Below are 25152 nucleotides of genomic sequence, written 5' to 3'. Positions count from 1 at the left end.
TAAATCAGACGGTTTGATGTGATTAAATTAATCCGGGGTGTCAGTCGTGTAAAGGTTAGGTGGTATTTATTTTCAGGATGTGATACTATATAAATGATAAAGGGGTTAATCTGCAACTTTAATAACATTTTTATCATTTTTAAACTTTTTAATCGGAGTTCGAGCTTCTAGAATGTGAATTTTAAATTTTTTTTTTTTTTAATTTTAATTAGATAAAACAAAAGTCAACAACACTGTGTAATATTTGACTTTGTATGAAAAAAATCTGAAAAATAATAGAAGAAAAATCAACGACCAGCTGCAGTTCTATGTCATACAACACGTGGTCGTTGAATAAACTGTTCATTATCTGTCTTTAGTGCGTTGATTTTCAAAAACACACTTATTCTGTCATTTTAATACCGTGAGAACGATTTTAAACATCTGTCTCTTGCTCTTTAGATTTTCTTTGCTGACAAAAACTAAATTATTCCCATTTTCACAATCATCATTGGACTTCTCCAACACAACATTAACGTAGCTGTTAAATTAACAGTATTGTTTACACGATGTCCGTGTTTGCGTCCGAATTCGAGATTTTGGAGCTTTCTAAGGAGCACATGAACGCACCAGTTAGTCAGTTTGTACTTCAGCTGCTTCACCCGGGCCAGCGTTTCTCTTCAAATAACACCTTTTGTTATTTTATGTTTATTAGATATACACACATGTGGAGGGAGAAATCTTTTTATGATACAAAACCAGTGGCGCCACTATTTTTCACCATGTGTTATAAATGTGAGCATCCGATTTGTAATTGATTACAACAGACAGCAGCTGAATACAAAATGATGGTTTTGTGTTTATTATGTACACATACAAAGAGAATAGTGGTGAGAAAGTATCAACACAAATGACAAACGGGGAAAAACGTCAACGAAAATGTCCTGTTTCAGCTCCCACAAAGTAAACGTTCCTCACATCTATTAACTTAACTATATTTCTGACTCCTTTCACTCACACACTCTTCACTCTGTCCCTGTCCCGTTCACTCGTTGTAGCGCGAGAGTTTGAGTCGAGGGATGATGTTCATGGACTGCAGCTCCTGGAACAGCAGCTTACAGGCGTACGGGATCCGCAGCGAGGAAACGTGGCAGGACGACTTACAGTAGTGACACCTGTAAACACAGAAAAGGACGTGTTAACGAACGCAGACGTTCACGTTTAGTGATCGATGCTGAAATACGTCTGATACCAGGTCTTTATGCTCTAAAATCGATTGTCAACTTTCAGACATCTGAGGTAATGTGGGAACACAGTGGAAAGTAACTAAACTATTGAGTTTAACAAACAAACGTTGTGAAACACCTCAGGTTAAATCATGACACAGAATACGAGGCCTTTATGATGAGGAGGAGAGAGACCACAGAGTCATAATTAAGATGCAAGTTTTCATTTTGTAGTAGTTCTTCATCATCAATAATTTATTTTAATGGTTTTATCATTTTTCTTTTTTCTATTTTGTATGATTGTGTCTCTGTTTGGTTTTTCTTTAGTTGTTTTAGCTCAGCTATATATTAAATGAGGCCACTGCCTCAATGTACCTCAGAGTTTAAAATAAATAAATAAATTACTCTGATGTCTTGTATTCTTTATGAAGCTATAATTTGGAATACACTAGTTTTTTTTTTTAGATTTACCAGACACAAAGTATCGGCTATCGGATCGGTATCGGCGATATCAGCCTGAGTTACACTCCGTATCGGATCGTAAAAGGAAACCGTTGGTATCGAACATCACTATTCACGGCTCATACTTTCGATTAGCATCAGCAGATCATCCGTTTAACTCACCACCCAGAGTATCCTAACAGGCCGCACTGGTTACACACGTCCACCTCGAAGGCGTCGCTGGAGATCATGAGTCGCTCCAGGAGCAACATGCTGGCTCCGTAGCCGATCAGACAGTCACGCTCCATCTCGCCCAGACGCAGACCTCCATCTCTGGAGCGTCCCTCCGTGGGCTGCCTGTCGACGGGAAATAAAGAGAAATTAGATGTACAGTAGTAATTACAGTCACTCTGTCCGAGAAGTTGAATGAAGATCATATGTATGAACGTTCCTCATGAGGAAAATAATAATAGTTGAGAGACTATTAAATGTTACCTGGTGAGAACGGCTCTGGGGCCGCGGGCTCTGGCGTGCATCTTATCCAGAACCATGTGCTTCAGCTTCTGATAATATACTGGTCCAAAGTAGATGTACGCCTCCAGAGGTTCTCTGAGGACAACACAACAGTCACAACATCTATAAATATCTCATCAGGTAACCTCTAAGATGCACAACATAATTAAAGATACAGACAAGAATATAAACTAAGAGAAGCTGCACTATTTTTTTGTTAAAAACTTCATCATGGTGCATTCAGGCGTCTCTGGGATGTTAGACACCACACGTTCGACACACGTGGTTGGCAAGACGTTTTTCTGAAACAAGATATGTTGCATGAACCACAAAAATAGAAAAACAAGGTTAAAACTGTCATCTACGCATCAATGAAGCTGATTGGTTGGTCATTTAAGTTTCTTAAAAAAAGAAACGACCCATGAATGTTTACACATGTGCAGCCTGGAGAGGCACAAGATAAAAAACTGTGTTTTGAATTGTGAAAAACTAACTTTGGAAGAACTTGCCTTATCACATGTACTTTAAGAAAAGTGTGGGATGTTATTTTTTTGTTTCTTTGATGTAAAAACTGTAAAAAAAAAATCTTCTTAACAGCCACTAAGACTAAACAAATCTACAAAATAATGACAAATATGTGACGTGTTTCTGAGATGACATGCGATCTTTTTGTTACCCGGTGATTCCTGACGTGACGTAGTCTTTGCCCTGGTAGTTGTATCCGTAACGGATCAGATCCTCGCACACGTCCTTCACTTTGCTGCCTCCGAAGGCCGTCCCGTAGTGGAAGCGTCCGTCCAGGACCCCCGCCTTCCCAGCCAGCAGCTCAATCAACTTCCCCACCTGACGGAGTCCAGGAAACAGAACAACAGCAGCTCTGTTCATAACATAAATCTTTTATGATTTAAATCTTCTCCTGGCACCGAATGTTGATATTGTGGGTCGAGATTAGATTACACATGTACCCCTCGGGGTCGGGGACAGCCGTCTAAGGATGACTGATTTCAACAATTCCGCCGAGGTCGCAGCCAGAGGACCCCTGACCCCGTCACATAAAAGGAAACACCTACTCTCATATCACTCTCAGGCCACAGAAACATCCTCCCGAGCCCAACATTTCTGACATTGTTCCATGGCAACCGGAGCCGGCAAACACACTGGCACTGACAACCTCCGCCGTAAAGATCATTCAGGTTTTTACAGTGTAGGAGACAAAAAAGGCAGCCAGAAACCGAGGCCAAGTCTCATGTCATTCACATTCAGCACCACCCTACAGTTCAGATGTACCGAGCGCGTTTGATAAAACTTCCACACACACTGCTGCTGGCAGCCGTCGCCGCAGCAACAAATATCTGTTTGTTAACAGTAAGACCGCCGCTTAACGGCGTCAATGGACGTGTGCTCTGGAAGCCAATGATAACCCGGAGAGGAGAGGAGCGGGATAGCAGCATAATGAGGGGTTTTGTCTCAGAAGAGCCGACACAAACTTATGAAGAGCGTCAGTCAACACGGAGGTGATTCAGACTGAACTCACGGCCAAAAATCACAACTAATGACCGACCACAGATCCCGGATTGGCTGTCAGATCTACACCTATTCTCCAAATGTTAGAGCTGAAATGATGAGGATTGAAATATACTGAAAAAAGTTTGAGTGCCATCAGATAAAACAAAAAAATATAGGTAAAAAAATGAATTAATTTATAAAAAAAAATAATAAATAAATATCTCTAGGTGTTGTTATGCAAATGTCACATGCTCTTCTAACATTTTATAGATTTTATAGATGAGAAAAATCTGCAGATTAACCCGTTGGCCTGGTGAAGCCGTGACGATACGCACCGTCATTCTGGAGGGATATCCGTGAGGGTTCATGATGATATCTGGACAGATGCCCGTGTCACAGAACGGCATGTCCTCCTGAGGGACGATGAGTCCACAAACACCTGAAACATACAAAAAAAAATAAAAAATAAAAAAACACATACTGAAACCAATGCACACATCTGGCAAAGACAAAAGAGTCCGTCGACAGCAGGATGACGGTGCATTCACAGACAGATTTGCACTAAATGTAAAAATCTCTTAAATTTAAGTCGTCAGTCAGACAATAAATCAACCTGTGTAAACTGAACATCATGTAAATCAAACACAAGGCAAAATGTTGCATCTTTAACCCTCATACCTGATTTTAAAACTGTTACATTGTTACCATTAAGGGACAAAAAGTGTCCACTTCAAACGCCCTAAAACCGAATATGTTAATATTTTTTTTCTACTTTTTTTTTTAATCCACTTAAGCACTAATCATAAAAAAACAAGTTTGATTATTATTATTATTTTTAAAATTTTTTTTTACTTTTAACCCTTTATAAGCCAGTGTTTGTGATGGCATCACAAAGTTTTTGAAAAAAATAATTGAAATATTTTCAATAATCTAAATGCAAACTTGATTTTTCATTGAGGGATTCTTAGGGGGATTATTACTTTCAATTTTTATTATTGAAAACTTTATTTGGTTAAAAAAAAAAAGTTTAAAAAAGTATTATCAAAGTCCATTTTCGAAGAGGACACCTTTTGTCCCTTAATGATAACAACGTAACAAACAATCAGGCACCACAAAAAATAAATGAGAAAATCCCATCAAAATTAATGCTGCTACTGACATGTCCAAGGCTCTAATGACCCCACCAAGAAAAAATCCACTTTGCTTTTAGATAATTGAAAATATAGGCACGTAAACACTGGCACGTAAAAAGTCAGAAATGAATCAAACTTTTGGTATTTGTGATTAGTACGGAAGTGGATTAAAGATTTATGTAAAAAAAGTAGAAGAGAACACGTTTGTCCCTAAAGGGTAACAATGTAACCATTTAGGTGTAAAAATGGAGCATCATGGAATTTGAGTTTGAAATATCAAAATTTGCTAAAAAAAAACACATCTTTGCCAAATACGACAGCAAAAAGCAAACTACCACTAAGTTATCAACAAAAATAAAATTGAAAAGGACACTTTTGTCGTTATCAGGGCACGAGGGTTAACGAAATAAATCACATTATTATAAGTGTATAAAGCTGCACCTCCTTCTCTCCTTTAGATTCGTCGTCTAAACTAAATGAGCAGTTTGGACTTAAAAAAAAAAAGTTCTAGTAAAACTGTTTTGTCGCCCGTGTTTGTGCTGGGAGGCTCTGTGTGGACCTCTGGTGGAGCATGACATTTCCATACTCATGTGGACAGACGGGCTCCTCTTTTGACTCAACATGATGTGGGGGACAAGCACCCTGGTAGCCTGGAGTTTAAGTGTGAGTGCAAATGTTTGCCGAGGGGCCGAAGCACTCTTCCCTGGCCAGGGTAAACAGATTGTAGGCCCATTTGCAAATGAAAAAAAGAAAAAAAGAAAAAGGAGTGAGGAGGAGAAGGAGAGCAGGAAGTGGAGAAAGGTGCTTAGCTGGACAGGGAGACCAGGATTACACACCCATGACTTTTTAGCTCAACTAAGAGGAAGTGGAGGGGATCAAGTGGAGAGGAGAAATTGAATCGGTGCACGTGGGAAAAATTCGCTATTAGCCCGAGCGGTCAGGAGACTGCTGATGCCCCGATACAGGATGTTGCAACAGGATGTTGACTGGGAACAAGTGCAGAGATTTACTGGAAAGTCATCCAACAGCAGGAAGAAGGTGAAAAGAAAAAGGCGAGTGAGGCCGGGCCAGAGGAAAAATAAAAAGGAGGAGGGGGGAAGAGAAAGGCTGAATATCAGGGTGAACGCAGGGATGAAAGAGGAGCGAGAGGAGGAAAGAAGTGGAAAACGTTGGAGGAGCTGGAGGGGAAAGAGCCAGGAGAGAGAGCGAGAGAGACACTGGTCCTAACAACAGACATCCTCGGTGTTGTTTGTTTTGTGTGAAAGTGAATGATAAAAGAGGCATGAAATCAGCAGAGAAAGGCAAGACAACAGCCAGAGTCCAGAGCCCTCCATCACAGCTCATACAGCTCCACAGTGGCGGCTCGCACAATAGGCCCCCACTACTGACAACCCCTCCACCTCCTCCGCCACCTCCACAGCTGTGTGTGTGTGTGTGTGTGTGTGTGTGTGTGTGTGTGTGTGACCGGTAAATAATTAACTTATTCTGCTCTGCTGACCAGGACTTATGAGACTAGTCATGAGTAGCAGGGGAATCCATCACCGCAGCCAAATTCACTTCTAATTAAACTATTATATATGTTGATGTAGAATTTACAGCGTTTGCCGATAAAATGCGTTTATTCCCACACGGAATCGGCAACGTTGGCTCTAAACGAGACCGAGCACTTCGACGTAACCGCAAAGAGCTCAGATAAAACAATAAAATAAAAGTACGTGTTGCACATCTGGGGCGTTTCCATCCACATCTCCTCCGGCTAACCCCACCGTGACCCCTCTCTCTTCGTCACTATCCGAGACAGAAGACATTGTCCCATCCTGAGCTGACCGCCCAGTGCCCACCGTGTTAATGAAGAGAGTAAATTATGCATGGCGCCAGTTAGCTTTTTGATTAAAACATCATACAAGCCCTCTATAGGGGAGGTGCTGCAAAACAATAGAGGTTGTAAACACTTTTTCCCCAGCAGCAGCAGCAGCAGCAGAATACTGCTGGGGTGTAATAAATTTGCATAGTCTGGCACAGGACAAAGAGCCAATTAATTGAAAAGAGCTCTTGAAAGATGAGGACAGGGGGCAGTGACAGAGCAACAGCTACTGGGACTTGACTCAACAAATGCTCCGGCACAGAGAGGACCATTTTCTTTTCTTTCTTTTCTTTTTTTTTTTTTTAACGTCCAGTCGTTCACAATCATTTGCAACAGGTTAAATTTTGGCTCTGATGTGGTGAACGTCAATATAACACATCGGGCCTGGCTGGTGCGGCACCTTTCTGTCCGTGTCGACTGCTGAATTTGTCTCCTATTTCTGGCCTCCTGGTCTGCCTCAGGAGGATCTTGATGAGGAAGGCGTCTTCGGCGTTGGACGAGATCATCACCTTCTCGATGTACGAGTCGGTCGAGCCCTTATAGCTGCAAACGAGAAGAGGGTCACCTACTTTTCTTTAAGAAGCAGAGCAAACACTCACTCTAGGTGGGTGTGTGGGTGTGGTGTGGGAATACACTCACCTGATGGGCACGTCTCTGTACTGGGGCTGGCCTGGCTGGGTACTGCCCTCCAGTGGTGTCTGGGTGACAGTTGGCATAGACTTGTTCACCAACACCTGCTTGTTCTCCACCCTCTCACCTGAGCCGCAGAAGATAATGTTATGTACTGAGCCCTCTGCACTTTTTTTGCAAGGATGATCAATTTAATTTAATTCTTTAATGATTCGCACTTTGCAAGTTGTTTTCTCTACTACGTCTGGTGTGTTGGATGTGTTTGTGTGTATGGCATATTGCATACGCACACAGATGCTGTGGCACAACAGGAAAAATAAAGTTGTTTGAATAGAATTGAATTAAATAACTAACAATCTGTGATCAAATTTGCTTTAGTTTTGTAGTTTTTTTCTGGATCACATCCAGAACAAACATCTCATCGGTAGTTTTTAAAGTATTCCAGGTGTAATACTACGTAGCTACGGCTCTAAAATATACTCAACACTCGTCCAAACTGTACTAAAACATAAGTCTTCAACTGGGGGTTTGCAACCGTGGTGGTGCTCATCATTTAGTTACATGTCAACACAAAATAATCATGATAAAGACGGCTTTTTCCTTTTCTACATGCCATGCCATGACAAAACTGATAACAAACCGTGTTCCTGAGCCTCTATCCAAACCCAATAATCTTTTTTTCATTGGTCCTTACGTGTTTGTAGAACTGGGAAACACTGCTTATTACACAGTGACACATCAGTGACACACTGTTTATGATATAAAAAGTCACATTTATTGGAGCGTGTTGAGGCAAAGAGCAGCAAAGCATGTTGCGCCTCCTCCGGTCCTGCCGCTACTCACCTGGGGAGCAGATGCCGTCAGCATCCAGGATGCTGTGCCTCCAGATGGGTTTTCGCGTGGCGGCGTCCAGCATGGGCCCCATCACCTTGTCAAAGGTCTGGTTGGTGTAACGCCGCAGTGTGCACTTGGCGTTTTTATAGACGAGGCACCGTCCAAATCCTGCACGGAAGCACGTTCAAGGTCAGACACTGCTCTCTGAACTGGTGATGATGAACTGATACGTCGTCTTAAACTTAATTTGATTTGACATTTAAGGCCCACATGCATTATTTGGTGTGGTCAAATCTGAGGTGGTGATATCTGGGGCACAGTTGGATGCCATCGACTTTTCATCCCTACTAGCCAGGCGCCTTATTTTGTGTAACTGGAAATTAGTTAGCGCACGCACAGGCCTGGGGTTGGGGATGTAATGGTACATTCAAAACTTGAGAAGTTGAAACACTCAATCTAGGGATCAACCCACAGGTTTTACAATGTCCGGCAGCCATTTTTGAAGTACTTTAACTTGGAATTCCAGGCCAAATTCGTTAATTTTATTATACATTTTCTGCTTTATGTGTATATTTATGTTATTGTTGATGGTTTTTGCAGCCTATTGGATTGTATTGTGTTCATATTGTATGTGATAAAATATTTAAATAATAAAACAAGAGACACGAGCTGAACTTTGGGAGCAGCACCTCTGTCCAGCGAGGCTTTGTTGAGGACCAGAGCATCCTCAATGTCGTAGCCGCTGTAGCTCATCACAGCCACGGTGGCGTTCTGACCGGCTGGCAGCTTCTCAAAGTCAATCAGCTCGATGGTTTTAGTTTTGACCATCGGCCTCTGAGGGTACGCCAGGAGGTACATGAGCGTGTCGATGCGGTTCCTCTGGTTGTAGCCGATGGTTCCTGGGGAGACGAAACGAGCAGAAACATTCAACTCCTGGAGTATTGAGTTTAATAAAAGAACAGTTTTCGGGATGTAAGATTCTGTTTCAAGAATCGTTTGATTTCTCTTCCTCTCTGGATGGACCTGGTTAGCACCTTCTCAAAGCGAGTTATGGCATAAAGCCTGGCCTCCCTGGAAGCCTTGACATTTGTCAGATGCTATTACTTGACAATCAGGCTACAAGCTCAGAGTCTGTGATAATAGGCCCGGGCCACACAGCCAGATTTGCACATGTATAGGGCTGTCCACACAAAACAGACAAGGCAGAGGATATTGGGCCAAATATAGTTCCAGTCTGTGTTTTTGTAAAGGTGGAGGGGGGGGAGGGGGAAAGAGGGGACGGACGGAGGTGAAACGGCGGGGTGGGGGGTGATCGCGGCCCTCACGAATGTTAGCAGGGCCGTTTGGGGAAGTTTTGGTTACCAAGGAGCTTTCGGGTGCACACTCTGTGGTCTTTTTGCAGCTGAGCACACTGACCCCCTGAGCACAGCCAGAGCAGACACAATGAATTGCTAATGACACTCTGGGTGACTGGCAGGGAAAGGGCCTCCGCACACACAGCACAATGGAGAACCTACGCAAGCGCCCCATGTTTGATGTCCATGCGCATACACACACACACACACACACACACACACACACATAAGACAAACACTCAATCACACATACAAATGTATTCTGACAAGAAGTAGCACAGGAGCAGAGGCTTTTTTTTTTTCTTCCACAAACCAGCAGGCTGCTTGTATCCTTGTATCGATACTGTTTGTTATTCTAATGCCCTTTTTGTATGATTTTAACTCGTGCAAATACAACTCTGAACCGGCAGATTTAGGGAGGCTTAAGAACAGCGTTCGTGTGAGATTAAACTACTGTAAGTGTGAAGAGACGTAAGCTCTGCAGCTGCGTGGAGGATGTTTGAGAAAGGATTGGAGCAACCTGCTCGGCCGAGTCTTACCCATCGCCTGCTTGCCCATAGCGCACTGGTATGTGTTCCTGGGCGACTGGTTGTGGTGGGGGTAGGGAATGAGGCCGGCGCACACTCCAAGCAGCGTGAAGGGCTCGATCTCCAAGTGCGTCGTGTCTCTAAAGAAGCAAAAAGTTTTTTGTTATTGTTTTTTTATAAAAGTGACGTAAAACCAGAGAATCTTTTCACTATTGTTTAACGTCGGCTGAATCACTCACTTGTTAATCATGTGTTCGTAAAGGGCGATCTGACAGTCGTTCTCCTCGTTGACGTCCAGATACTCCACCAGGCCTTCGTGAAGGAAATCCTCAAAAGTTCTGGAGTCGGAAATAATGAAATCAGATGTTTGAGAAGTTCTAATTTGACCACAGCTAAAAGACTTTAAATGAATCAAATGAATGAATGGTTTTCTGTCCAGTAATGGTATAAAGCAGGGGTCTTCAACGTCTTTCAGGCCGAAACATCAAAATGATGGAGCGATTAAGTAGGGACCCCCTACTTACTATATGTGTTCTATATTAATCTCGGTCTAGTGCTACTTATAAATATACATTATTATTATTATTTTGCATTCAGCATTAAGCTATTCAAATAATACACAGGTTCAAATATACATTTTTTTATTTTATTTCAAACATGTGTAACAGTAGGGTGGCCATGCAACTACTGTAAACATAAACACACATACACATATATATATATATATATATATATATATGCATATATATATATGCATTTATATCCAAAGTGATTCATTTCGGCATCAGTAGCTTCTCTTCTGCTAACTAATTTAGCAGCATGCTTCTGGATTTCACCTGCGGACTGAACAGGCTCTTTACCAATTTCAGGGGACCTGATAGAGTCAGAGTAATATGCAGCCTCGTGATTGGCTCAGGAGCAATAGGGGCGGGGCCTACTGTGTACAGGAAGCTTAGATTGACAGATTGTGTGAAGAACTGTTGAGACAGCTCCTGTATAACTGAATGAGTAAAGTACTGACTGAAAAATAACATCTTCTGCCTCCATTTATCCCTTTACTAACATAAGTTGGATTCATGCTAATGTGTATTTAAAGAAATTCATATTGGTTAGGGAAAAAAATGTCTAAACAATCAAAGATTTTGCGACCCCTCTGCAGTACCTCCGCGGACACCCTAGGGGTCACGTACCTCCTGTTGAAGACCTATGGCATGAAGCATTGCTTTTTTTTTTTCTCCTCCTGTTTGGTCGCCTCTGTGCATGAAAAAGGAATAAATAAAATGTATGGATTCTCGTCCTCACCTGTAGCCCTGAGACAAATCTTCAATGTGTTTGTTTTTCACCATCGGCCGTCCCTTCTTCACTATGATGTACGGCCTGTGTATCACAACCAAAAAGCAAAACAGTGTTAAACTACGGACGGTATGGATTTCCATGTATTTTCTTTACTATTAAAACAGAATCCTGAAGATTTTTTTTTTTAGTCTTCCCCACCTGCAGAGGCGTCCTCCATCCGACGAGATGTAGACGCAGCGGTCGGTCATGTTGGTGGAGATGGATACAAACTCGTTGATGAAGCCCGCCCTGCGCATCAGCCTGAAAGTGCTGACCAGCTTAGGGTGGTCTCGAATCACACCGAGGATGTTACCTGCAGACGTAACACACAGACGGACGGGTGGAACTACGTTAGCTTTACTATCATAAGTTTAAAGATGGATGGATGTGTAGCATGGCTCTTTACCTTGTAAAACAAATGCATACAGCTAAACTCATCAAATATTCTGTTTACTATCCTGTGCATTTCAACATTTTAAGAATTTGTCGCATTTTTGTTTTTAGCAAAGCAAAATTAAAGCTGATTTTTACTCAAACATACAAACATGCATAAACTTCAAACGGGAAGAAAGAGGTGGTTTAGAAGCGCAGCAGTGCACGCTGAACCTGGACGACTGGAGAAAGCTGAGCTCAAACTGCCTGCAGGGGTTTGTTCATATCAAGCCTGACAGACAAATGAGTGGAGAACAGAGGAGACACTGTGCTCTGCCTCTGTGTGAGGGCACATGTGCACCGAACACACTCTGAAGGGCTTTGACACCTGCTGCTAGCAACTAATTAAAAGCTATGGCAGCTAATATAATTTGACAGTTATCAGTGGCGAGACAAACATATACAGTAATTAAGGGCCCGAGTTATGACTCAAGAATAATACCTACTGCTGCCGTGAAATTAACGCCTTATCAGCGGCCCCGCAAAATACAAAATTACTTTCTGTAAACTAAACAGAATATTTTCCCCTTCATGTTCATAAGCAATGCATTCAAAACAGGGAGGATTAGAGTTTCTTTTCAAGTGATCTAAAGCAGCAGCATCCGGTCTTAATTCTTTTTCTCTGGTTATTTATTTATTAGGCCGCACTGGTGCGGAGGAGTTTCACCATTGAGGAAGACGAGGAAGACGCTCGGGTAGGAGAGCTCCTCTCCACACAGCAGGTTGACGTCCTCCACACCGAGGTTGAAGGCCAGTTTGATGATGGGGCCGTCCTCCATGTCCGTGGTGATGTGCGTCATCAGGGCCAAGTTCTTCACCAGACCGCAGGCCTACGAACACACACGTGCGTAGTCGGATATTAACCACAAGGAAACACAAAAGAACGCGGTTTGTAAAAACAAAACCGCATCGGTCTGTAAGAATGTTTAAGGGACACGTTTAAGTCTCTGTCCTCCACAACAAGAGCTGTAGCTGTTCATTACTTCCCCCCCGAAACAAGACAGGAGTGAAATGACATCAAATCTTCTTTAATGTGAACATTTAATTCATTTGGATGAATTCGTATTTTAAATTTAGGCAAAATGTTTGCTAATTTCTCGCACTTTCACTGCAAAAAAGGATTTCAAGAAAGCAAAAAATCCTGGTATCAAGGAAATACATCTTAAATTTTGTTCAGAGACAAGAACTTTGTGCTTATTTTAAGAAGTCTTGTGAAGCAAAAAAAAGCTCGATAAGCTTAGATGATTTGATTGAATATAAGAATATATTTTTCTCGTAAGGCTGTTTTTGAGGTGTTTCTCTTTTAATTTTGCACAGAAAACTGTGATTCATTGAAATCTGATCAAACAAACACACTAAATGTGACGTTACCCAGAAGAAGAGGAGAATAAAAGGCCATGAGATCTGGATTTTCAAGCACATACGTACTAAATTTACAACACATGAAGATGTTAAAAGTTGTTATCCAACAAAAAGATGTTGATTTTCTTTCGCGGCTTCTAGTCAACATATCAACTTGCTGCATCACTTTCACTCAAAGTAGACACCACAGAATAAAATCTGTTTTTCACAGAACTGTAAATCTTGTACTTACTGATTACACTCAGTAGAGGGCCAGGTAACACAATATTTAAACCACAGTTTATCCCAAATGTCCACATTTATACTGGTTCCTGCTTCTCATTCTCAGTCATACAGGTTTGCTCATTGTTTATTATCATTATAGAGACTCAGACTGTTATTTTTGATGCTTTATAGGATAAATAACTGAACATTTGCTCAAGCAAATAACCAATAATAATCGTAGACTGCTTTACACGTACCATTAAGTACTTTTAGATATGAAACCACAGACAGATGTTTGTGTCTTAGTGTAACCTCCAGACTGTGTCACTGTGTCAGGTGAGGCCTCTGGAGTCCACTCACCTCTCCCTCAGGAGTGTCAGACGGACACAGCATGCCCCACTGCGACGGCTGCAGGGAGCGCGGCCCGCTGACCTTCCTGGTCTTCTCAAACTGGGAGGAGATCCTGGTCATCATGCCGAGAGCCGAAATGTAGGAGAGACGAGACAGGACCTGGGTGACGCCCTGACGGTCCATCTTGAATCTCTTCAGAGACCAGTTCCCCTTTGGACAGAAAATAAAACATCCGTGTCTCAGATTATGACAAGTACTTGCACTTTCAGTGTATTTTTATCTGGAGGGGTATTCATGGTTTAATTACAACCGAACTTCCACCTGTTAAAATATATCTAAGAATTAGTACGCCATCTAATTCATGCAATGACTCTTTAGTAAGACTGGGTGGTATACCGGTTCATACCGAACACCGATATCTTATTATATACCAGAGTATTTGACCACACAGCGTTGAACGATGAGACACTGTTTCAGACCAGACCATTTTCAATGTAACACTTCTAAACACGCATGGTGTGACTGTCACTGTGAGGCGTGGTGAAGACGGAAAGAGTGGCAGTGGCTGTATTGGATGACCTGTCCCCTGGCTAAAGCTGTCCCCAAAAATGTCCCCAATTTTGGCTTTTTATGAATTAGGATTAGGAAAATGTTTCCGCGCAGATTACAATTATTACGGTAGTCAGTCGCGCTTCTATTGACATTACAGACTGAGCTGTTTCAATATATTTAAATAAATAATTATAATTTATTTATAATAAATAAATATGTCAAAATAAGTGAAACCATAATTGTCCCTGTTTCTTCATTTAATTTCAACATTTCATTTTTATTATATCTTCGAGCTGTAAATTTACACATCAGCAGGCAGTGCTAACACAGGGCCATTCAAACCTGTTTTACTGCTAATGTGGGATTATTCTACCATTAATTCTTCTCTTAACCAGTAGAAAATGTTGTAAACACGTCATTATGCAGTGGAAAAAAAAAATAAAATAAAAAAATTACCATAATATACATATACATTCTCTTAAGTTAGATATAATAAACAATTTCTGTCATCAAGTCTTCCTTAAAAAAGAAAAAATGGACTTTGGTTCATATGTTTTTAATGTAGAAACTTTACTCTGAAAATAAAGACACTATACATGATTAAATTACATTTATATAGTCTAAAAATCCCTTTGTGACGCATCATCTCGTTTTCTAATCTAGCTGTTTTAGTAATATTGGTGTGTTTCCTCCACAGAGAGCTTTGGGGTGAATAATCAAACTAATCAAAGTGTGAATTTTGTTACAAACATAATTAACTTACAAACATAAACTGATCCCCTGTTTCATTTGACGATGTTATAATCTGAACACAGATTTTTGCTCTCAGGAGAATCTTCAATTTAAGTTACAAGTAGTTATTTTAAAAGTTGCATTTGAGAACACATGAAGCAAAATAAAATGTCATAGTAAACACAATCTTGTCTCTGTTAAGAAGTTTAGGTTTGTGTCAGCACATGTAAATGAAACCAGTGGCATTTAGGTTGGGAAGAAAAAAAGTGAATAAAATATCTAATTACTTCTGTGCTCCAACACAATCAACAGAGACAGAGCTGGCAGAGACCCACTGCTCACATTCTTGTGAAGGCCAGATGTTTGTTGGCAGAGGGATTTAAACCAGGCTCCACCAGGAGAGAACGCAGCACGCTTTCTATTCAATTATCTCCTCACATGGTTGTCTCTAACACTCACCGTGGAGATGGCGTTGACCATGCCGTTGGTGATCTGATCCTGCCGCATGTGCTTGACCACATCGAACTGAGCTGCTCTCTGCTTGGGGATGATCTGGTCGGCGATTTTCTTCAGCTCGGAGTTGAACTTTTTAAACAGGTCTTCAAACAGCAGAGACAGGAGCTAAAACAGACGCAAAAGAGATTTGTTTTTTTTTGTATATTCATTCTTTAATCAAGTTTGATGAATGGGAACAATGATTTCACTCTCATGTCTCCTGCAACGCTGCGTCTGTTCATGTCTCTCTAATCAGCGCCGAGGTGCGTTTACTGGCAGCTTCAATAACCAGGTGTGCCGGCTTTACAAATAAGCCTGACCTGGCCTCGGTCCCGGGTCCCTGTCCTCCTCCGTCGGGCCTACAGGAGACAACCTCTCCCACAACCCCCACCTACTCTGTGCATTAGCATACATCAAAACAAACAGGCAGCGCTGCTTGAAATTAATAAAGAAATTAAGCTTCCGTTGCGCAGCCAGGCCAATTAGTTGAATGTCAGGGAACCATAATTGGAGAGTGAGGAGATTGCTGGCGTTGTTAGTGTGTAAGCCCCCTATTGAAAGAAGGCTCTGTGTACCCCCGCCCCTCCCATCTCCTGCTCCTTATACAGAGCAGGTTGGGGGGGAAATTAAAGGCCTTAAGACAGCAGTAATTACATTATCAGAGCTGGGCCCTGCGGATTAGCTCAATCGCTCCAGTCAAGGCAGCATTTCTATTGTCACGGTGCTGAAAAATCCCCATGCTTCCACAGCCTCTGGATTTTGGTGCCACTGCATATCTCTCCCCTGACAAAGCCAGACTGAAATACAGGGGGGGAGGAGGGAGGAAAACAAAACAGAGAAAAACAAAGCTGAGGGAAAATAATGAGAGTCTTATTAAAAGAAGGTGGCAGGAACAAAGATGCAGGTGAGAGATCAGGGGCCGGAGGAGCGCTGTGATCCATTCACTCCGAGGCATGAGAGCGTTATTGGTGTATTTCTGGACACATATCATTATGACTTGTGTTTTTGTTTTGTAGCGGCTATGGGAGTAAAGAAACGACAATAAACACCTTCAGGTAACGGAAGTGAATTAAAAGAAAGACGACCAGTTCACTAGGGGGTCTTTAATGTCAGATGTGAACTCAGGCTCATTTAGAGGCTCCTGTTGATCAGCTGACAAATTAACAAACAAACTAAACATGATGTTTTTTGTCTCGTAATATAAAAACATCACAATAGGGGATTAAATAAAGCACAAGCAGACAATTAAACCACATGGTGTGTTGAGGTTTACCTGTCCGGCCAACTCCAGACGTTTGTTGCCATAGTAATCTCTGTCGTCCACCTTGTTGTCGCCCTGAGCCAGAATCACCCTCCGGACCATCACAGCCAAGTAAATACACTTAGCTCGAAAGTTGAACTCTTTAACCTGAAGATAAAATATTAAATGTTGATTTTTTTTTTCTTTTTCTTGAAATTTAGTCACTCACCATATTCCGATAACTAGGAAAAGGCGTTCTTAAATCGCGCTGCCGGATTAGCGCAGCTGTTAGCTTTAGCTTAGCATCGGCGTTGTGATATAGTGTTGCCATTTAGCCAGTCGTTCGCAAAAGTGGTAAACAAACTCAAGTATTTTCCTAATTACTTCTTGTGACCTGTACATTCACATCGACAACAAATGTCAATGAATTTAACTCAAAGGAAAATGCTAATGCTAGGCTAAAGTTAACGGCTGCACTGCCGGATTAGGACAATAATTTATCTGGACCGATGTAAAAAAATAAATAAATAAAAAAAAAGCGTTTTCTCACTCATCCAACTCTTGGGAATACAAAGAGTTACTAATTTTCACGTCCTTTTAAGGCAAGACACTACAGGTGACATTTCTATCTAACAGATATAGTACTTGCATAAATACAATAAGTTTTTGTATTTTTTTAGTTTTTATATTTAAAAATGCAAACGAGGAGTTACCTACTTAAATATGTGCTAATTTGTATATATTTCCAGAACTCTTTCTTCAAGATATCTCTTTTTATCACTCCACTAATCATAAAATACCATCAACAGTCCAAAAAATATATGTTTCTTGCCATGTTTTTAAATTTTGAAATGTTCTATAAATCAGGCTCTTAATGATATATGAAAAATCCCCTCTGTCTTGCCTTCCCATAGAAACCGGGAATGTCCGAGTTATCATAATGAGAATAGCTGTTTGTTAACATACAGGCACGTGTGTGAGGATAAGAGATGCTAATAGCTCTCTGGCTTCCTCCATCTTGGTCTTCTTGGGGCCTCCCCACATGCGCTGTCTCCGCACTTTATTCCCAAGAAACCTCAGAGCCTGGAACACAACGAGAAAACGTTTAAAACATTAAACAGTGAATAAATGGTACAGAAGTTTCAAAAATATTCCCATAGCAGAATGAAAAATATTAACATTTTGTCAAAGGCTTTGTTTAAAACTGTGTTTCGTCATCCACCCACTTGCGCCTAAGTTTTTAGAGAGCCCGTTGAAGAGCATTTAATTGTCTCTGTCTTGATACAGCCTGATGCCTGAAACCATGTTGTAACAACGTAACAGACAAAGAACCGAAGAAGCTACCACCACGAAATGTCCCCAAGAGACTTCAGACAAATCCTCGTTTTAAACGTACGATTACCCGGTAAAGAAGATTTTAGTCCAGTCATCTTATAACCAGGCAAAATATAAAGACCATCAACACATGTAAACTGTTAAATCTGAAACTAGATTCACCCTTATGCCAAAAAACAAAACAAAAATATTAATCATGTTTTCTGAGTCTAAACAGACATTTGATTAAAACACTTCGGTGTTTAATTATTGTATTTTAGGAACCAGTTGTTTGTAATTGAAGGCGACAGCAGAAAAGTGAAGGACAATGACGAAAAAAAGAGGGTGAAGGATGTTCAACAAAGGTACCAAAGTCAAACCAGGATTGTAGGATATTATACTATATGATACTGTGGGTTTTAAGTGTTTCCAAGAATCAAAGCTGCAGACAAAGTGAATCCGTACTGGTGGTCGACTCTTAACTAACCACTTAAAGACATCTGGCGTTAGAGGCTAAAGAGTAAAAAGAACATGTGCTGAAAAACACAACAACACACACACGTATCAGGCAAGTGAATCACACACACAGTCACAACACCTGAGTCAGTGTTCAACTGGAGCCCTCAACACAACTATAGAAAAGGTCAAAGGTTAATGAGGACAAAGACTTCCTCCAGGACCACCCACCTTCCCGTCCATGGTGTATAAAGTATATAAACATATATATGAATAAATAGTTTGACAGCAGCTCTGTAACAAACACAACCACTGTGTAAATCTGAGAAATCAAAATAAATTATTAGGTGAAATCAGCTGTGTTCAGATTCTGGTGTCTACATCACAACAAAAAAAATTAAAAAAAGAAAGAAAAAGAAAAGAAAAAAGATGACAAATTTAGTTTAGGCAGATTACTTATCATAATCTGATAACAATGTTTCTTAAGCCTTATCTGCCTTTAATTATATAGATTTAGGCCTCATTGTGCACAACACAATGACCCAATGAATACCATGAAAAGACATCATGGAGGCTGGCAGACACAGGAACATGAGAGCAGCGGCGGCCGGTTGCTAGGAAGCAAATATGGCCTCATCAATGCATCAGTGGCTCCTCTAACGACATAATCTTTATGAAAAACAAATTGGCCGATTGCATTCATCTGTAGATGTCAAAGAAAACACGTGGGCCTCCTGAATAACCCGTGGAAAGCGTTACTTAACTGGCTGGTAAGACAAAAGCTTAGTCATCTGATCAGAGAGCGACAAAGAAAATACCTTCTGTCAACAGGCAGCAGCCGTCTGAACGACTTAATGGACGCATTAGTGAAGCAATATTGTTGTTTATGGACTTCCAAGTTGTATTCTCATTAATTATTGTGAATAAGCAGCTGTTTAAATACTAAAAAAAATAAATCTTGAGCGTTTTGTTTCTATACTTTTAAATGTGACTTTGACAACACATGTTATGAGACGACCTGTCTCATGTCTAAACTATGGATGAAGGACGTTAGCTTAGTTTCCACTGGAACCACTAACAAAATCCACCTATAAACTATTTAACACATTTAAATGTGCAAAGAAAAAAAGAAAAAGAAACAAGGAGCAAAAACAACACGGGGTGGTTTTATGGGACGTTATGTGACTTCCTGAGTCTTGGTGTCACTGGGAGGTTGCCCGGCAACGAGCCGAGACTCCAATTAGTAAAGCGTGGAGGCGCTCGTAGAGGGAGCTAAGCTAACCATCAGCTGGCTGTCGCTTCACATTTACTGTACGGACACGAGGCGACTTCCAAGGTGCAAGGAGGAGGGACGGAAATATGAAGTGGTCGAAACTCTAAAGGGCTTCATCAGGGTTCATTTCCCTGATTTAAACTGAGTTTTTCATCCCTCCTCAATTTATTTGTGTTAAACATTTAACTTTAATAATTCCAGATAAGACATGATCAAAGCTCCTACCTGGAGACGGCTCCTCTGAGACAAATAAACTGACCTGAGAATCTGTTTTTAGCTCACAATAATGATATTCTGGCCGGTGACCGAGGTCACTGAGGTACCTGAGTCTGTGTGAAGATCTGGGCTTTCTGACACTCCTCCAGACTCGGGGCGAAGCTGGCCATGACGTGCTCCTCTGTCCCGATCATCTGCACTATCTCCTGGTCACTCTCCACACCCATACCCTGTGTGGATGACATGCAGACACTTTATAACGTGATCCAGAGGGAAAAATGTGTACTTTAGTTTACAGTTTATGTAACCGGATAAAGACCTCGTGACTCCACAGGGTTTCTGAAATTTAAGAGTTTTTTTAATCTTTTGTATGTCCATTATGGGTTAATTTAAGATCTACGCAAAGTATGAAAAGTAAGTTAAATTAGACCCACAGTTACTTTAAAAATAACAAAATTTATTGTCATTATCAATTCAGGTCATTCATGTGTCGTGGAACAGAAACAAAATAGCTTGACTAAATATAATTTAAGACCCACAATGCAAAATATTCTCATATTTAAGACCTTAAATTGTGATTATCACACTATTTACGACTCTGCAGAAACCCTGCACACAGTAACTGGATCAACTTAAGGTGGTGTGTTTACATGGAGGGAGAGGAGAACAGGGAGTCATGAGGTCGTCTGACATTTGCTTATGGAAATGTGAAGCAGTGGGAACTGATGTGGATATGAGGTTGTCGCTGCAGCCGCTGCCAAACACACGAGGAAATGGGGGAAGAAGTCACCCAGGACATACGGGAGCAAACAGAGCGAGCTTTGAAACTAGTGTCAAACTGTGGATAAAGACACTTGACGATTACAAGGTGTGACGTGTTTGGAGAAGTCTGTCCTCGGAGGGGAAAGACGTTCACGACACCAGCTGTTCATGTGACATTTTCATCGAGAGCTCAATATGATGAACAATGACTGAAGCCGCTGATTCACTACGTGTGTTTATTATTTATGTTTTCAGATATTTCAGAGCTGGAGAAGAATAGGATCAAGCTACTTAGAAGACAATCTCATTTTTTTCCCCTCAAAACAACTTCAACTAAACTCATATAGTTGTGTTATAGCACCACCTACTGTACACACACCGTCACTGATCTGCGTCCGCACGCGTCAAAAGTTGTACCTTGAATATGATGGCGATGGGAGCGTCCTCCGACAGCGTGTTGTGTCTCAGGTAGAATCTGCCTTGTTTTACAATCATATTAGTCCTGCTTTTCTTCTCGTGAGTGGAGCTGGAACAAACGAGACAGGAAAACATTTTAAAATAAGTGAATGGAGGTGAATTGAAAGAGAGAAACTTTTAAGAGATGAATCAGTCTTCGTTATTGTTGAGACATTTTCAGGATATTAAGAGTGACTCATTCTTCAATGAGCCTGTTCTGTCAAAGTTCACATTTTAACATTGAATCTCTCACTAATTAATGACATTTAAATCAGTAAAAGCGGACAGCTGGGTTGCTCCGGCAACCCCCTGCGACCATAGTGATAATAGTAGTAATAGTAGTAGCAGAAGATGACATGCAATTAGTAAAAGCTTAATCTTCTGATCTTGAAAGAAACCATTAAAAAAAAAAAATCATTTATGATTTGAACTGTAGAAAAGCTTCTTTGTGTGTATATTTGACTCCTACTAACATCTGTAAGTCTTTTTTAAGTTTTTGTAACAAAACAAATGAAGCAAATGATCATACAGCTTGTTATATGTGTTGCATGGTATTTTTAGATCCCTTTATGAGACCGAGCTTCTGGTTAGTGGAGACGTCGCTACAGCACCTGGTAACTGAGGCTCCGACCGCCCCCTTCCTGTCCTGCTCCACGATGATTCGATTCTTGGACAGCTGTTCTTGGATCAGGATGACTTTCTCCTGACCTTTTACGATGAAATAACCCCCTGTAAACAAAAAGGAAGGGATTAGAGTAGAGAAGATGTTTTTATTATTATTTTTAGTGATCACCTGTAATGACTCAGGTACCTGGATCCAGAGGACATTCATTGAGTTTTGAAAACTCCATGGGAGTCTTTCCTGTGAGGACACAGTTTGAGCTTCGCAGCATGATCGGCATCCTGACAAAAAGAGAGTTAAACATGTTAATAAAAAAACTAATTACAAATTCAGTAATTGTTATAATGATTTATACTATACTATATGAACAAAGCCAGTTTATTCCAAAGAAACGTACAAGGAAATGAGAAGTAGATAGATAGATAGATAGATAGATAGATAGATAGATAGATAGATAGATAGATAGATAGATACCTTCCGATGGGCAGTGCATTGCGGATGATTCTCTGGCTGCCTCTTGTGTACTCTATGTCCACTGTGATGGGTGCTGAGTAAGTCATGTCTCTGAGACGACACTGTGGAAATAAATACGATGAGCTGGACTTCAACAGCAGAGTAATACGATCTGAAATGTTATAAAGCACTTTTAATGTGCAGACAATGATCTCTCAGTCTTAGCATATCATACTGAAAAAACACAGTTAACTAAAATAATACAAAAAAACAATAACTTAATATTCATATTAGGAGAAGCGATTGATTTAAATATAGAAATGAGTATATATATCCCTAAACCCAAAGAGATGTCTTCACAATGCGTTTAATGTCTGATTATACATCTAAAACCGCACAAATAATTAGTTAATAATGAAATTAAAACTTCAATATTTGAGAAGAAGCAGTGGTTCTTCTTGTTCAATTATCTAAATTGTTTGTAATTCACTTTCACTCAGCTGAATACTTGTCTAAATAATAAACTTTCTACACTTAGATAGTGCTTTAAAATGCATCTCGTGTATCTATTCACGTAGTGAGCAAGCAGCTTCAAGTTAAATGTCACTGAACACAAGTACCTCAGTTCCCTCTAATAACAAGTTACCTTAAACCAAACTAACCAACGATGGTTTGAATTTAAACCAGAAACCTAATTTAAACCTTTTTTTAGCCCAGCACACACAGAGCTCACCTCATGCGGAGACACTGGTCTGGTGACGTTAAAGCTTTCTTCAACATCCGGCATGCCAACGTAGATATTGAGGTATCTGCAAAGAAAACATTACATAATTAGTTTTATTTTTACTGCTGCTTAAAATAAGTAAATTAAATAAATACGACTCTTTTATGCTAATAACACTTAAAAACTGTGTAGAACTTCCTTTTTCTATTATGCACCACAATTGTACAGAACAACATTCTTGCTTTTCACTTGTTTATTTATAGTTAATTAGGCTTGTTGTACTTTAAGTTTTTTATTGTTTTGTTGCCCAGATTATCTGGATTAAGAGTGAAATAACCGTGCTCCTATGGTGGCTGGATAAATAGTCAATAAGTGAAAATCTGAAAAGTGTTAATAATGAAAAGAAATAAAGCACAGCGATGGTTTGACTCACTTCAGGTACCACATGGGATCAGCATCACTTGTTATTTTCTCGTTGGCTTTCATGATTTTCTTTATCTGGAAAACAACACATTGAAAATGAGATCTAGCAGCAGCTGAAACAGCGACAACAAACTCTCACGCTGGGGTCGTGTTTTACCTCCACGTTGATGAAATAGTTGAAGGAGTCGATGTGTTGCTTTACCAGACCTTTCACCTGGGAAACACACAACAGGTCACACACTGAAGGACGAGTGGAAGTGACACACAGAGAGAAGCTGTAGTGTGTGAGCTATGATGTGTTGAACTGATTCGTCAATGAAGTGAGAAAATTAGCCAAATGCAAAATTAACATTTAGTTTTATTTTTTTATTATTATTATTTTGAAGATATGACGTGATTTGAAGTGATTGCTTAAAATTAACAGATAATGAAAATAATTGTTAACTGCAGTTCAACATAGATGACATAACAATAAATATGTGGTACATTAGCTTATTACACAGGCAGCAATTCAGCTCAATTAGCAAAATCCTTTTGAGGCAACACTGTACTAAAACATATTTACAGTATATTTCCTTAAACTAATTCACTTGATTAGACAAAAACATAGTTTATATGTCTACTACAACCAAATACAGATACTGACTTAATATCACACACCATAGAACAGTTTGTAGCCTAGAAATAAATAAATACACTAATTTGCCAGTTCATTAGGTACACAAGTGAAAACAAATCCATTCTAATATAACACTCATGCACTAAATCTCACTTCATGAACGTCATAATGTTCAGTTTATGTTGAAACAGTTTAAGATAGGCAACGATTAACTGGGTGTTTGGAGGTTGTAGTTTGTGGTGCTGTTAATCAGGACTGAAATATACACAAAACAAGTATAAAACAAATGTGTTTTTATCATTTAGGCCACTGACTAAAATGGGGGAAGTCACAATGACAGAAACATGTGTCGGTACAACACAATACAATTCAATGATATACAAACTACAGCATCCACATTGAAAACAAAGTCGAATCAACAGCTCTCTCTGTTTTTTTAACTAATGCTGAAGATCATAACCTTCATGAAGTTAAGATTTAGTGCAGCAAGAATGCATTGGTTTAAACTAGTGTACTTAATAAACTGGCGGGTAAGTGCACTTTTAAGTGAATATGTAAAACTTTTGCAAATATCTTGAGATACACAGCGAGTGTGCTGTGTTACCTTAAGGAAGGCTGGTAACAGTTTCCATTTTTCCTGTGGATAAAAAAAAAGATAAGAAAATCATAACAGCAATTGAATTTCTACATAGTTTAATTCAACGCAGAGTAAGAAGATGTTTCTTGTCTGCTACTTGATTCTTCTCCGAGTGACTAAATAAATATGCTTATTTTTTAACAAATACCAATAATAAAATGATAAAAACGGAGCTTGTATGTCAAGTGCAGCTTCAGTTCATCTCCATCCCCACTGTGCATCTACAGCGCTCTGTTATGTTTCATCCGAGCCATTAGCCACCATGCTAGCTCCTTCTCTGGACTCGTGGTGTGAAACTTTCTGCCCTCGTTTCTCCAAACTCACCGCTATAGTGTTGACAGGAGCCGCCAGCTCCTGTGGAGTCATGTCACCAAACTCTCCTCCTAACAACTCCATGGTCAACGCTACTGCTCAACAGTAAACACATAAAACTACTAATACTGTCAGTGTTGATACACGGTGTCGGAAGCGTGCGCCCCTCATCTG

The 25152-nt window shown here is 40.3% G+C and overlaps 1 protein-coding gene across 1 annotated transcript; it reads right to left on the bottom strand.

Annotated features, from left to right (window-relative positions):
- Positions 1-818: 818 nt before the first annotated feature.
- polr3b (polymerase (RNA) III (DNA directed) polypeptide B) lies at positions 819-25152 on the bottom strand. The gene is made up of 28 exons (XM_047597427.1): positions 24991-25152; positions 24634-24666; positions 23568-23624; positions 23421-23485; positions 22997-23072; positions 22285-22385; positions 22000-22091; positions 21800-21917; positions 21150-21258; positions 20078-20200; positions 17678-17794; positions 16745-16879; positions 15436-15597; positions 13702-13902; positions 12443-12605; positions 11503-11656; positions 11311-11385; positions 10248-10346; positions 10021-10148; positions 8816-9025; positions 8136-8294; positions 7302-7419; positions 7063-7205; positions 4001-4104; positions 2836-3002; positions 2142-2255; positions 1830-2003; positions 819-1154 (listed from the first exon to the last, which is right to left on the bottom strand). Exons 1-28 carry the CDS (start codon positions 25060-25062, stop codon positions 1025-1027), a joined length of 3399 nt encoding a protein of 1132 aa, XP_047453383.1. The 5' UTR covers positions 25063-25152; the 3' UTR covers positions 819-1024.

Source organism: Mugil cephalus, chromosome 10 (assembly GCF_022458985.1).
Source record: "Mugil cephalus isolate CIBA_MC_2020 chromosome 10, CIBA_Mcephalus_1.1, whole genome shotgun sequence".
Classification (NCBI taxonomy): Eukaryota; Metazoa; Chordata; class Actinopteri; order Mugiliformes; family Mugilidae; genus Mugil; species Mugil cephalus.
Note: the sequence above shows the minus strand (reverse complement) of the source record. Positions and strands in the feature narration are given on the sequence as shown.

Excerpts from the sequence above, each read along its gene's own strand:
- polr3b (XM_047597427.1), bottom strand. The coding sequence starts at position 25,062 with ATGGAGTTGTTAGGAGGAGAGTTTGGTGACATGACTCCACAGGAGCTG. Across the intron at positions 22,386-22,996 it reads GACCAGTGTCTCCGCATGAG|TGTCGTCTCAGAGACATGAC; the intron begins GTGAGCTCTGTG and ends TTATTTCCACAG. Across the intron at positions 21,918-21,999 it reads TGAATGTCCTCTGGATCCAG|GGGGTTATTTCATCGTAAAA; the intron begins GTACCTGAGTCA and ends TTTTGTTTACAG.